Raw genomic sequence first — 15,915 nt, 5'->3', positions numbered from 1 at the left:
TGTCAAAATGTTTTTCCACACCACATATTTAAATATATATGTAGACATATATGAATACAGACAATTTTATAATATGTCCATATATACACACTACCAGTCAAAAGTTTTACAACACCTACTCATTCAAGGGTTTTCCTTAATTTTTTTACTATTGTCTACATTGTAGAATAATAGTGAAGACATCAAAACTCTGAAATAACATATATGGAATAATGTAGTCAGAAAAAAGAAAAAGAAAAAAAAAAGGGTTAAACAAATCAAAATATATTTTATTTGAGATTCTTCAAATAGCCACCCTTTGCCTTTGACAGCTTTGCACACTTTTGGCATTCTCTCAACCAGCTTCATGAGGTAGTCACCTGGAATGCATTTCAATTAACAGTATGGATGCACTATATAAAAAAAATAATATTAAATTTAAAAAAAATAAAAATCGGTAAGCATGTCGGAATCGGACGATATTACCTAAAAATGCCAACATCGGCCCAATGTCTAGTTTAACGCTGATGTGCATACCTATCTAACGTAATGATGCCACAAAAAAATACAGCGCTACACAGAACAAAGCAGAAAAATACTAAGCTCACACTTCCAACAACTAAACAAGTTCAAGTCGAGCAGTCCTTTGAAAGAGTAAGAACATTTCAGCGAGACAACTGAAAGGCAAAATCCATTAACACCAAGATAAAGGAATTCATTTCCCTTAACAATCAACCGTTCTCTGTTGTGGATGATGTTGGCTTTCGCCGACACCTCGAGCCCCAGCACACATTACCAAGTAGGCACTATGTTTCAGATGTTGCACTACCGGAGTTATACAGTATTGCTGAAACGCACATCTATGAGCTACTTGCGTCACTGCTATTAGCGTCACAACTGACATTTGGACCAGCGATGTCAGCCCCATGAGCATGCTGAGTCTGACAGCATAGTGGGTCGACAAGGATTTCATACTGAGGAAAGCCGTATTGCATGCTCAAGGGGCTGGTTCTCATACCTCTGCTGCTATTTGAGAACATGTTTGAAACATGAACACACTCCTAGCGCCATTCGAACAACTGACTCGAGAAATAAGCTCATCAACTGCGTTTGCAGCATACGTGATACCCTCTGTCATGGCATTGAAACGCCTGCTCAAAAAAACTGCCGACAGACCGTGGGGTTAAAACTTGAAAGTTTTTTATATCAGTATCAGGTTTTTTGGGGGCAAGGAAAATATTGGATATCGGTGTCGGCGAAAAATGTAATATCGGTGCATCCCTAATTAAACAGGTGTGCCTTGTTAAAAGTTAATTTGTGCAATTTATTTCCTTCTTAATGCGTTTGAGCCAATCAGTTGTGTTGTCACAAGGTCAGTGGGGTATACAGAAGATATTCCTATTTGGTAAAAGACCAAGTCCATATTATGGCAAAAAGAGCTCAAATAAGCAAAGAGAAACGACAGTCCATCATTACTTTAAGACATGAAGGTCAGTCAATACGAAACATTTTAAGAACTTTGAACATTTCTTCATGTGCAGTCGCAAAAATCATCAAGTGCTATGATGAAACTGGCTCTCATGAGAATCGCCAAAGGAAGTAGGGCTGGGCGATATGGCCAAAATATAATATCATGGTATTTTAAAAATTTGACGGTATTTTATGTTTATGATTAATAAAAGTTCAAAATTTGCTTTCAGTAGTGCAAGACCCTAGGGTGGCAACACACACTCTAAATTATTTCAATGGGTCTATCTCCATTCTGATTGGTTTATACCGTTCAATTCAACCTAAAATAATTTCCAGCATTTTCATAAATTTCTGCATTTCCTGCACTCAAATTAGATAATTTCCACACTGCCACTATATGGGCAAAAATACTACACCTTATTTTTAACCAAATGTTGCAATTGCGATTTAGATCAAAACACTTGGATGAACTTTTGGAATCATGGGAATAGAATTATAATAAACATTCTATAGTTTAGAACATAAATAATAGTGGGCACTTTGAATACAGTGTTTGACATGACAACGAATGAAAATGCCATGGACGAGTTATTGTGACAGGGTAGGAACCAAAGTGATGTTCAGTGTTTCCTAGGGGACCCTATAATCTTTGGCTACATTAAATCTTTATTCATATAGCCAACATATTCATGCTTCACCTATTCCTCTTTGATTTAGAAGATACTGTTGCACAAACATGCTGATTTAAGCTTCCACCAGTACTGGTATCAGGCTGTATTAACTAGCTATGTTTGCTCTGACTCAGTACTTTTATTAGCATTAGTGGTGAACACGATTTAGCTTAACTTAAGAAAATACAAACTAGCTATTTGCAGATGTAAGAAACACAAACTAATATTGTAATTATAGAACGCTCGTGGATTTATATTAAGATCAAAGTGGAAACGACATCGTTGTCGTCAACATTGACCATGCAGACTGAACGAAAATGTCTCGTGGTCAAGCAACAACAAGGAGCGCTCCTTGAGTGACAGGAGGTGGGACTAGGTCTGTGTGGAAAGCGGCATAGAGAGAGCAGAAAGGGATGACTCAAGTAGCGGAGTGAACTATAAAAATGGACATTACACACAGCATATCACATTTAACAAACCAAACATTCAATATCATTATAGAAGGTAAAGTAAAAACCCAAACCGTCCATGCATAAATACCGATATATATTAAAATACGGTATACCGCCCAGCCCTAAAAGGAAGACCCAGAGTTACCTCTGCAGCAGAGGATAATTTCATTAGAGTTACTAGCCTCAGAAATTGCAGCTCAAATAAAAGCTTTACAGAGTTCAAGTAACAGACATCTCAACATCAACTGTTCAGAGGAGACTGCGTGAATCAGGCCTTCATGGTCGAATTTCTGCAAAGAAACCATTACTAAGGACACCAATAAGAAGAAGAGATTTGCTTGGGCCAAGAAACACGAGCAATGGACATTAGACCGGTGGAAATTTGTCCAAATTTGAGATTTTTGGTTCCAACAGCAGTGTCTTTGTGAGACACGGTGTGGGTGAACAGATGATCTCTGCATGTCATGTATATTTCCCACTGTAAAGCATGGAGGAGGAGGTGTTATGGTGTGCTTTGCTTGTGACACTGTCCGTGATTTATTTAGAATTCAAGGCACACTTAACCAGCATGGCTACCACAGCATTCTGCAGCGATATGCCATCCCATCTGGTTTGGGCTTAGTGGGACTGTCATGTTTTTCAACAGGACAATGACAACACACATCCAGGCTGTGTAAGAGCTATTTTACCAAGAAGGAGAGTGCTGCATCAGATGACCTGGCCTCCATCCCCCGACTTCAACTAAATTGAGATAGTTTGGGATGAGTCGGACCACAGAGTGAAGGAAAAGCAGCCAACAAGTACTCAGCATGTGTGGGAACTCCTTCAAACTGTTGGAAAACCATTCCAGGTGAAGCTGGTTGAGAGAATGCCAAGAGTGTGCAAAGCTGTCATCAAGGCAATTTGAAGTATCTCTAATATATTTTGATTTGTTTAACACTGTTTTGGTTACTACATGATTCCATGTGTTATTTCATAGTTGATGTCATCACTATTACTCTACAATGTAGAAAATACTAAAAATAAAGAAAATCCCTTGAATGAGTAGGTGTTCTGAAACCTTTGACCGGTAGTGTATATGGGCTGCCGGGTGGCGCAGCGGTCTAAGGCACTGCATCTCAGTGCAAGAGGCATCACTACAGTCCCTGGTTTGAATCGAGTAAATTTGACCAATTGTCACAGAAGGGGTGAATGAAATAATTCCCTTTTAACTAGCTTAACTTCCCTTCTAACCATCTCAGTCCAGGCCTTTGAACACAGAAGTTGCTGGGAAAAATGAGAGTGTAGCCACAGATATTTCACAGGATGTATAAGTGTGAAGCATCCGTTGGCGTTTCCACTGACTACCAAATATGGTGATGAGAGGAAGTCCAGTGGCCGGCAGTGGGAGAAGATGGAGCCGAGAAGATGGAGCCAATTGGATTTTGGACGACATTATGCTAACATTTGAGCAATACAGTTCTGTTCCCAAAACTAAAATCTGTTATGAACAGAGTGGACTAAGTTAGCCTTCGTCAAAGTTTTTACAAATTGCATTGTTTAAAAGGAATGCAAGGGAAAATTGAGTTAATGCACACGCGCACTTCAGAGTAGGCGTTCCCTAGCAGAAATATGCAAATACATGCAAGAACGCACCAATAGGATGTTACTAACTTGTGCTTGGCTCTGCCCCACTCCTTGCTTGTTCTGCCCACTATGACTCATTTGTTCCCATTGGAAACGACAGGCTGTGGTCTATCTTTGGTGTAGCACTTGAGTTGCTATGTAACGTCCCATCAAAGATGGAGGCCACCACCATAGTCACAGTCACTCCGAAAGAGGGTCCACACCCATCCAGTGCAGACTGGGGCCTTGAGAGAGTCCAGCACGTCGTCAGAAAAACAGAACACTATGTCAGTGTGTGAGGCAATGGGAGAGAGAGCACAAATAGGTCTTTCTTTGTTAGTTGCCCAACTTATAGCTCTGGAGGCATTTCAATATCAATAGAACAGCACAAAATTGCCTCACAACCTCAGACTACGACAAATGACAATAGGCCAGTTAAACGCTTCCAATTGTTACAATAATATGCATTATGCAGACTTCAAAGTGGGTACTGGAGATAATGTGTTTAGGACTTTTGTTAGGTCACCCAAATAGTGTAATTAAAAAAGACATAGGAGGTCACAGAGCCTTCATATGGAAAAGGGAAAAGTGTCCAAAAATATTGAAAACAGCAGAACTAGAAGCTATACAGCTCGAGTCATATCCAATTCTGAACATAGATGTTCACAGCTGGTAAACACTTACTTTGGTACATGCCAAATTTTCCATGTCCACCTGCAGAAGGAAGGACGGCCCAGTCAGTCAGTTTCACAGCTGTGCTATATGCTGATCCGTTCCACATTACATATCAGTGACTCCTCAGTGGTGGACGGGAGGATTTAAAGTGCATGATCGATCAGTCCTCTGAAAAATGGGAAGTATGCTCCTCTCTGCGGACTGCTATGTACTCTGGCCTGGCTCTCACCCTCTGCCAGACACTCGGAAACTTTCCCATAAGCCTCTACCCACTGGATGGACTTACAGAGCCGACACACACACTTTGGGAAATTAGCGATTCTATCCAGCTGCATCTGAGAGAGACAATAACAACCAAGAAAAAAAAAACAGCAACAGACCCTCCAATCTGAAAGTAACCCTCTGTTATGAAGCCGACGAAAAAACTAGGCAGAATGCTGAAGGAAAGTAATAGCATTATCCTCAGCATGTAAGCCTAAACCAGGAGCCAGAGCTTCATGAGCCAAGTCAAAGATTATGTCATGGTGAGATGGAGATGTACGTGTGATGTTTGCTCTGCAGGAGGACGTGTCACGCATGGCGGAGCATGCCATCTACAGGCCCAGGGCTTACCTGACTGCTCAGCAATAGAACCTCTGTATGCAGTAGACCGGGTCACAGCCAAGAGTCCTCCACAGTCCCTAAATGTTACCCGTTTCAAGAAACTAGGCGTATGACGCACGTCACTACTTCCAGGAGAGTCTTTTTTTTTCAAAATACGTTTTTTGACAGAAATACCTTCTGGAATGTGAACTTTCATGTGCCTTAATAACAAACTTGTTTGCCATCTGTAAATATGAATAAAATTGTTAAATAACGAGCCTAGTTGGTTTAGCCACGGAAAATACAGGAACCTTCCCACTAGCCATGATTGGCTGAGATAATGGACGGGCTGGACATGCCGAGAGATGAATTCAGATTGGTCTGCCATGTAGCCTGCTTCTGTCTATAACATAAGCTGCTAAGTATGTGTGGCTAATCCTGTCTACCGTGGTATCATGGTAGACAAGATATCAAAGATATCACGGTAGACAAGATATCAGATATCAAGAATAACTGAAAAAGTTTTGCTACTGCTCTCAACATTGTTGCCTTGAAGTTAATAGCACTAATCGACAAAGCTCAGTGGGAAAACGTTGTGATGGACTACTTTCTGGAGGTGGTGGGGAAGAAACGGTGTCCTTGTCACGGAAGAAGTTGACTGAGTTTTGAAATCAGTGGAATGCCCAGTGGAAGCAGAGAGATGATTGCCAGATGCAGAGAGTCCAAAAAGAGGGCTGTTGTATAAAACACCGGTCTACTGATTACATCTTCAAACTTAGTGCAACCATGACAGAGGGAGAAGCGTTCATCCATGTATACGGGTAAGAGTCTAGCGACAATTTCAGATATTATCCGTTTCTAATTTTGTCATTAAGTAATTTTCATTGCAAGTTAAAGCGTACTGTTAGCTAGCTAGCTAACATTTGCTGGCTGGCTCGCTAGCTAACGTTACGTGTATGATCTGCGTAGAAGCTCTAGAAAGAGGCCCGAGTTGGAATTCCGAGTTGGATGACCGTTCAAATCAATTTTTCCCAGTCTGAGTTTATATCTTTCACCAGTGTTCCCAGTTGTTTTGAACGCAGCATTAGAGTTGGAATTATGGTTAATTGTTTAACTAGCTAGCTACATGTCTAAACAAGACTCCACTATGCAAGTTACCCTTTCACTGACCCGTTTACACCTTCTGTATCCTGTGCATGTGACAAACTTCGACTTTATTTTATAAAGTGCGTGTTTACCAGAGACGTTAAGGTGAAGAACAACTTGGCCTGCACCAAAGTCAGATTAGGATATGGGCCAAGGACTAGATAAAGTAAATCTATACTACTACGTTTTGCTTTTACTTACACCACTTTTAGTCTTGAAATCTTAGGTTGTTTACTACACTGTGAATCTTTAAAGAGATGGATGGGGCCAAGGCTTAAAAGGGTGTGAACGATGCTGAATGGGGGTAGACAGAGCTCTCCAGTAGGAATACCAAAACTTTCACGGCCATTCTCTCAAAAGTGGGGTTACAAGTTTATCAACTTTCAAAGCAGAATTACTTTCATTGTTATTCAACTGCATTGTATAATATAACATTTTCTAGCTCGGAGTCTCTACTTTTAGCCAATGTAAAAACACAATTTTGCTTCATGTGACCCATCACCTGGATTTGGTCCTAAATACCAGAGACTCTTTTTTTAGGAGTCATTATCGGGGGTGGAGGCATCTGTACTCACAGCAGCCAAGTGACGTGGCTATTTGCTAAGAAAACGACCATGTAGTGTGTGCAAATCTCACAGGCTCCCAACTCTCTGATGAAAATTGAACTGGACAAGCATGGAGCCAGACAATACAAGAGAAGATCAAAGCGCTCACCGTATCAAAAGCATCTTTTAGCAGCCTGGCCCGAAGCACATAAGATTCCTGAAATACTCTTTGATCGGATGGGGTTGCAGGCTACTCTAACAACTTGGACCAACAGTTTGATTAAATTGGACTTTTCTGATTAATACAAGTGTTACCAAAGAAAGTTTCAGATCATTAGAGTCATGCACTTGCTTTATTGAGGAATGCTATGCATGGCATGACTAAGTTAATTTGTTAGAGTGGAGTTAGGGATGAGTGCTCTGGAACACTTTCTAAGGACTCACTGTTTGAATCAAACGCTGATACACTGTACAAAGTTTGGAGAGAGAGATATATGTACATGTCTTGGTCTGGAGTGGACAAAAATAATACAATTCAGGTTGCACTTGTTGGTATGCAATCCATGTTATGACTTTAAGGACATCTTGATATCATGCACCTGCACCCTTGAAAAAGAACATGGGCACCACAAATTTCAGCCATTGAGTTTGTAGAGAACATCTAGCAATTCATCACAAGATTGTCATTTGCATGACAGCCATGTCCCCTCCCTGGCCCTGCCAACTTCTGACACTAAAAATCAGTGATGAAAGGCTGTGCATAATACATATTAGGAAATGTACTCTTTGCCTTGCTTGGAAAGATGAAGGTACAGAGGTTTACAAACAGTTTACAGCAGCCGAACTAAAAAGAACCAACCAGGACGATATATTGTAAGTCAATACACTGCATCTCGTCTGACAATACCTCACATGTTAGCCAAGACAACTCGCCACGTTATAACAGCGCAGCAGGGATCGACCGCTCACTTTTGTTTGCAGAGAAAAAACTAATTGGATAATGAAAGTAGGATCTGGTCTATTCGCTGATACCTTCCACGTCCAAATACAGCTAAACATGTGGTTACTACTGTATTGAAAAGTCTCAAAATTACATATAAACTACTTTCAAACACTCTTGAAGTCCCATAACATAAAACTCACCATATTAAACTCCTGATGAATAACGTCCTTCTAGATCCACAGTAGAGATGTGTAAACAAATCTCTGTCAAAACACTGAGTATAAACTTCTGCTCGACCAAGTGAATTTTCTGTTTTTCCATTTTCCTAAGCTTTTGCAAATGCAATTAGACTCAATCCAAGAGACTGCCTCCTCCTCAGTCATTGGTGGAGACTTCGAGGGAAGAAGCCTTAATTGGCCGAAGGGGCACTCAATCACATTCCTGAGGTCCCGCCTAGGATGAAGTACGTGTGTGACAATGTGTACCACGTGATCAGTGAGGTGGCTCCCTTGGAACAGCTGTGCTTGCATTAGTCAGTCAACAGTGAACGCATTACCATATGTGAGCTATTTGATGTTTCTATATAATTGCTCTATGTTCCCACTTTATAAACTCATCATAATCTGACMTTGCCACGTCAAATTTGAAGTTGAAGTAACTAGCCTACTACACACTCGTTTGTTAATTTCGGCACATATGAGTGAGTTCCATAGGTCTGTGGTGAGTTGGGTCAATATTGCGTTGAAGTGAAAAGCATTTATTCTGGCTGTAAATAAATCAACAGTAAACAATTCCCAAAACGTTACTAACTCCAGGCAGATGTCCATCTATTCTAGACAAAAATGTGATGTCCCACAGTATCTTTCCAAATCTGTAATATATAAYTTCATAGACTCAAAGTTTCCCCACACATCTGAAAAGCACCAGAAAGTAAGTGCGGCAGTTTCCATTGTCCATCCAGCATTGAGATAATTGTGCGCCCAGACAGGTATTTCATCCAATCCTATCATGCCATCTAGTGGATAAATAATATATTGCTTTGAATTTATTGAGCACACAGCAGTAACTCCTTCCTCATAAAAATGTTTCTAATAAAGAACAAACATGCATTTCCCCCAAAATATAGACTAGACAATACAAAGAATATGTTGAAGGTTTTATTGACAGCTCATGTTAAAGTGAACAGATTTGAGTGGTAGTCAGAAAATGACTGTCAATGTGTGAGCATCCATCACACAACTTCATACTGACAGACAATAGTAGAAATTAATGGCAAATCCAACACTGTTAATATACAAGCTCAGAACTAATTAGACTGTATCGTAGTAGAAAACGCTTAAAGGATGACAGAAATCCCACTGGAAATACAAATAATCAAGTAGAGAACCCAGAAATAACTCCATTGTATTTGGTTAAAGCTGGCATCAACCAATTAAAATAAAGCTACTGTGTACATTTTCTTTGTTGTATTGCTATATTCTGAATGCCAGGCAAACATGTCGACCAAACAACAAGACTTACTTCATAAGCTTAATAATAAAACCTGAATTCAAAAAATATTTTAAAAATATAGTAAAGTTTAGGTTAATTATGACTATGAAGGCCTTCAGTCGTGCATCTATTTGAATTCAATAATCTATTGTAATAAAAAAATAAAAGCAAGCTAAACAAGAGATGATGCCTGTTCCCCCTTTTCATCTCTAACCACTCTTAACCCCAAAAAATCAACTACAAACTCATTACCTAAGACTATGAAAATACTGTAATGAATGTTGAGGTTTTCCCATGTGAATTACTTGTAATACCCTATCCTTTCTAACCAACACCAGCAGAGTTCTAGGATATATGTCTAATGAAATCCATTTGAACAGAATTAGACATAACATGAAACTATGATGCAAAGCAGATTGAACCTAACCATTTCCTGAAGAGCATCTAGATGAGAATGAAAGCGTGTTTAACCAGTGTGGGTCTGAGCCCTTAGATCGCAATATCTACTAAGCTAACATATGAAATTGTTTTAAAAGATGACCATAAAATGTATAATTTAACCATTTGATTTTGAATTTTAGGACCCTGTAGGTATAAATACTGTATATATAAATTATTTAATTAAAACATTGAATTTGGCCTTCACTGCTATAGCCCATAAAAAACACATTGAATAACAGATTTGTACATTGCAAAACACAGTCAAAAGGACTAAGGTTTTTAGGTATTTTTCCTATATCTGAGACATAAATTTGACCCATGTTTGTTCACTTTATTAGTGAAAATTTGAACCCAAAGCACGTTGGGCCATTTTTACAGGCCGGTCCAGGGTTACCTTCAGACGACTCTCCTGAAGCGTGTGTGTCAAAGAGCAAAACATTGGACACCGTCGTGTTCATGAAAGTCTCATCTTTCCATTTWGTTTGTAGCTCAAACAGTTTGGTTTTTAACAGATGATTTCGTGATTATTTTCTTGTCTGGATCCTGTGTAGAAATATAGCACTTTCACAAACCCCATATTATGGAATAGGTGCAAGCTTTATAAATAGGAAGAAGAGGGGATTGAGCTGCAGCCACTACAAGAAATGGTAAGTCTAGCATAAACACATGGGGAGCTATTCGATATTTATAATGACATCACCGTGATGCGCACCGGTGTAATGCCTTGGTGTCATAAGTTGTTTGTACCGTTGATATATTCTTATTCTATTTTCCACACCTCTCAAGTCAAGAGAGGATTTATGAAGTACAGTATGGCAGTCTGGATGTAGTTCAATGTGGGTGAGTAGTTTCCAAAAGCTCCATGCTAGACTACAGGACTGAAATGCATCTGTCCACAAACAACCAYGTTAAGGGTTCAAACTCACACACTCCATCTCACGTGAATCTTGAATGAACTGGATTTAAATTGTCAACTTAAGACTAATTTGCAGGTTTATAGAAGGTCTAGGAGATAGCAAACAAAGGAGAGATTACTCAAATAATTAACCCCCAACTTAATTTTCCCACAGATCAGCGGTAGAGAGAGTTGATAAGTAACAAAAGGAAGACATCACCATCCATTTGGCCTGCACGTGGTGCTTGTTATTAGTCTATCCACTCCCTTTGGTGACCCCCCCTGAAAACAGCACTGCTTCTCACAGCTCTCTTAGCATCCACTGTCACACGTTTAGAGAGTCTACACGGAGTCTATACTATTAAGTCAACCCCACTATCAAAGATACGACTCAGACATCCACAGAATACAGGAACCATTTTCTCAAGATTAAATTAATTGATAAAGATTAAACTAGAGCACACAACACTACCAGCACACATTACAGTCTACTCTGAAGCAAATCAGAAATACTTTTTTACGATACAGAAAGAAGTTGCTTGCCTTCCAATGACGTTCGAAAGCTGTAAGACTTTCCTCATCTGCCAAATCGTGACCGTCTCCAATCTCAGTCTGTCACTGAGTTTGTTCTCAGCGAGTAAATCTGCTGCCTCATGGACTGGTCTGTGCTCAGCACATAGTGTTTGAGTGACCACACACTTTACCCGTAAGTGCACTTCAAACAAGCCAACACCCCATTCCAGAGAGGTTAACTAGCACATTCACAGCTTTCTGCTGGAAGCTGAACTGAGTGGACAGAACAATAATATGCCTTTCTCTCTGTTCATCTGCACTCCCACTCAATAAAGCAACACTATCAAAAACTGCGAATAACCAACGGCATACGGGTCAGGCCAACACTTTTCTACTATAAAATTAAGTTCCCCTATGACATTTCTTGTCGTCAAAGGCCCTTTCACCCACGTCWTGTAGAGACAACAGACCTATACTGAGAACCTTAAAAACACAGTAGTTCAGATAAACTTGAAATCCTCAAAATACTTCAAACACTAAAAGCCTGAGTCAGTAAGAAAATAGTATTTAAAATGGCCTTTCCTTTCCGTTACAAACTTAAAAGCCAGAGTTAGACTATTTTTCGCTTTGAATCACACTTCCTCTCCTTTACAAACATAGTAAAAGAAACATAACTGTACAAAACAGGTTCACAGTSCTTGGTTCCGTTTAGCTCTCATGAGGTTTCTCTTCCCGTTCCCCACTGGGGCCGTTGGGCAATGGCTTGTTGCTGAAGTTCCAGTCGACAGGGTTGAGGAGCTGCATGGTCTTCTTGTGTGTCCAGATGGGGTTGATGAGCACTGTGAGCAGGGCCAGGCCAGTGTAGAAGAGGACTCGCTGGGGCAGAGCCACGTACATGTTCATCTCCCCCCAGTGGCTACAGCTCACCCACCACATGTAGTAGGTAAGCACCATGCGGCAGTGGAACATGTGGACCATCACCCATTGGTTGGCCTTCCAGAAGAGGGTTCTCGCCCAGCCCGCCTAGGGAGAGAAAAGATGGATACTTAGAGAAGGAAATTTACTGATTGGGTAGGGGATAAAGACTGCCACAGTGTTTGGGGATATATATAACAATGTATGGATTGCATATAACATCTTGGACAATAAAACAAAAGTGGCATGTGAATTCTCATGTGATTTGGGTCCATTTCTGCCTAGAAGTTCCCCTTTCTCAGAATGGTCACCTTCATTTATCACTGCTGCATATCATGGCAAGGTCTCAGTGTTGAGTACGTAAACAGAAAAGGGGAATTGAAATCTCTGTGCMTTCTATGTCTAGCCCACCAGCAAAACAACTGAACTATAAAAAAATAAGCTTACAGTACAGCTTCACAAATGGAGTCAAACAACAACATTCTGCTGTATATGATGAAAGGCACCAGACAGACAAACACTACCTTTAGTAACATCCAAGAGATGCAGGTGAAAGGCGTGCTCATCTCCAGCAGCAGGGTGACCATGGGCAGGTAATGCCCTWGTGAGTCCCAGACCACGGCCCCAGTGAACCCCGACAGGGCAAAGAAATGGTGGGTAGCCAGAGCGAGGTCGAAGGACCTGAACACCACACTGGAGAGATGCAGCGCCACATTCTCAAACAGGAAGAAGCCCGTGGCGGTGAGCACGGTGACCCACGACCAGTCCTCCTGACCTCTTATCCTGTCCCTTGACAAGGCCGAGTCTTCGGTTAGCGCTCGTAAGCCTGCCACCGTGCTCTGGAGGCCGAATACAGCCCGTGTGACCGCCAGGTTCCAGAACACCTTCTCCTTGGCCAGCAGAGAGTGGTAGGTCTGGGAGAGGGCTGTGGACACCAGGTGGGAGAGGAGGAAAATGGCAGTGTAGAAGGCAAAGCCCAGGCTGATGATCTGGAGGCGAAGGACCCAGGAGAAGTAGTCCGGACTGAGGTCAGCGGGGCTCTTGAATGCCGTCAAAGGGTTGGCCTGCTGGGAGGTCATGTTGATTTGTGTGGGTGGGATGATGTCTGTTGCTCTTACATCCGCCGGAATTCTCACAGAGTTGAGTAACCAGTCATCACTGAAGTGTCCCATGGGTTAGTTATAAACCACCCTGCAAAATAAATTAAAGCCAACACACAATGGTCAATGTTCATAAAATAGTTYTGATATGTCAAAATGTGCTAGATGACCCATAGACCGTTGAACAGTACTTTCTATACCTAACCAAAAACATGATCAGTTATTGACCCAAGATAAGGTGATTTTGGTATGTTAACTTCTGGCTATGCTTGAAATGACACAGAGGCACACGCATGGAGAAGTGAGTGATTTCACATCTTTCGTTTGACYGACGATAACATAAGATATCAGGCGCCTGTTTATCTGAGGCAATTCGTCTGCCCATGTGTCAATTGAATTTCCAACAACGTAGTCTGATTAATCAGCCTGTAATACACAATTAATTGGTATATACAGCCTGAAACTAATGCCTGCAAAATTGTGTAAATGTTCCTTACAAGCCAGAATGTTTAATAAAATTACATTTAAACTTACTCAAGCGGTTTGTCCTTCAGCTGTAGGAAACTCCTAACCCCTCGAGTTAGCTAACGTTAGCCACAAACAAATTGGAATCTGTAACATATCATACTAAATGGTCTCTCGCATTTACGTASAGAATCATACGAAATACTCTGAGACCACGTTTTTACAATACCTCTGTTGCAACATTGTTGCATGTTATATTCTCAAATGTAACCGAACATAATGTAACGTTACTAAAACTAAATGCTTTGGCTAACAKGCCAACAGTATATGCCGAGTCATTGCCATTGTAGCAAAACGTATTTTTTGGGCTTAAAAATCTTAAAAATAACTTACCTTATTCTTCCATTATTGGCAAACAGAGCTGTCTYTGAATTTAGCAGCGGGTTAGTTACCATATGAATTCAATTTGACAAGGAAGAGGAAATCCCGCCCTGTYATATTTTCCCTGCTCTCCTATTGGCCAATCCTACCCAGGCAAGCATTTTACCGTGTTTCTATTGGCCCAAATGTACATGGCGGCATCTCATCTGTATTTCTTGAGGCTCTTTTTAATGATTAATTAGGTATTGTCCTCTCTATATGCAGTATGATAGGCGGCAGGATCATTTCATATAGTTCAGTAATTAGTTCATTACATTGCATGCAGTACCAACTTGTTTAATTGTAGGGAGGAAAATAAAATAACGAGACACTACCCAGTCCCTCAAACTTTTAAATGTTTTTCATCAAAAAATTTAATTGCAGAAGTATTTACATCAGATGATATCAGCAATGATTAAACTACTTTTAAGAGGCAAAATCRTCAAAGAGTTAATTCTGAAAAATGTGTAAAATAGAGAAATACAGTGGTGATGTGTTTAAAATAACAGGAAAAAATACAGTGAGAAAATCAGTAAACACTATAATATATAAAACATATATAAATGCATCTTTGATAAACAGGTGAATAATTAATTTATAAATGTAAATGTTAACTAAAAGACAATGAATAAACAAATTATACATTCCGTATCAGTATTTTGCATGCCATCATACCAGCTTATCAAAAATAACCAGAACAAAGGAACAAATTGATAACAAAACATTAATAAAAGCAGAAAATTAATAAAAGCAGTTTCAATGAGGCATATATTATATATTAATATATTTATATATATTTATTTACAAATAATGAATATTTGGCATTATATTCATCCTCACMATAGATATGATATACAAGAGATGAAAATAGTTTTAGCTAAACAACTACCTTTTTAATTTGTCGAGTAATTTGAGTCATTTCACATTCCGAGACCAAGGAAGTGGTGTAAAAGTCTATCTTGATGGTTCTCTACAATGTCAATATATTCAAGAAAAAGTCCCATCAAAAGATTTCATAAATACTAAAAGCAGATAGACAAACAAACATGTAGTGTGGCCATCGATGAAGAGGAACTGTCCTAGACCCCAATCCYTCATTTTTGGGAGAAACAGCGACATGTGATTGTTGCGAATGAACAATAAACATCACAGCGTGTGATAGAAGAGTGGTGAACTACAGAAGTTGGGAGTTCTACATTTGCCTAATCAAAGAATATGGCATTCTTTTTCTGCTGCCTTCATTAGAATGAAGCTAAACTAAATACTATGTTTATCTGTGGTACCAGTTTCAGTCGGCTTTATGTGAAGACGATAAAACAAAATAAAAAGTAAAACAAACTACATCTACCAGTGACTTTGTTTTCCAGACAATTCATGCCCAATTAGTTGGCCTTTTACACCCAGCACAAAACCACTATAKCCACAAAAGCTGACACAATATCCCATAGACATTATAGCCTGGTTTTAACTGCCTGGTTTTAAATGACACACAAACACCCTCTGGTGTCCGTGTGTATTCTGCAAGAGTTGCTGTCATGACACATTAGGACATACAGAAACAATATGTGGGCATGGAAAAGACCATGGYTAACAAATCAAGTGGAAAC

At 39.9% G+C, this 15,915-nt stretch overlaps 2 protein-coding genes across 4 annotated transcripts in view; both read right to left on the bottom strand.

Annotated features, from left to right (window-relative positions):
* LOC111963150 (rho guanine nucleotide exchange factor 10) overlaps positions 1-8,428 on the bottom strand; it is an 87,770-nt gene extending 79,342 nt beyond the window's left edge. For 2 of the 3 annotated variants that reach the window (XM_023986388.2, XM_023986389.2), the window contains exon 1: positions 8,269-8,428. The gene's annotated coding sequence lies outside the window, so the exon portion shown is untranslated. Of the gene's footprint in view, positions 1-4,225; positions 4,424-8,268 lie in introns of those variants that run through there. The other variant, XM_070443328.1, reaches the window with a different exon arrangement.
* Positions 8,429-9,212: 784 nt separating this feature from the next.
* Positions 9,213-14,386, bottom strand: LOC111963149 (protein CLN8). Its single transcript, XM_023986387.1, has 3 exons — positions 14,282-14,386; positions 12,848-13,514; positions 9,213-12,431 (listed from the first exon to the last, which is right to left on the bottom strand). Exons 2-3 carry the CDS (start codon positions 13,493-13,495, stop codon positions 12,117-12,119), a joined length of 963 nt encoding a protein of 320 aa, XP_023842155.1. The 5' UTR covers positions 13,496-13,514; positions 14,282-14,386; the 3' UTR covers positions 9,213-12,116.
* Positions 14,387-15,915: the final 1,529 nt, after the last annotated feature.

Source organism: Salvelinus sp. IW2-2015, linkage group LG4q.2, assembly GCF_002910315.2.
Source record: "Salvelinus sp. IW2-2015 linkage group LG4q.2, ASM291031v2, whole genome shotgun sequence".
Classification (NCBI taxonomy): domain Eukaryota; kingdom Metazoa; phylum Chordata; class Actinopteri; order Salmoniformes; family Salmonidae; genus Salvelinus; species Salvelinus sp. IW2-2015.
This window is presented reverse-complemented; position numbering and strand designations above follow the sequence as displayed.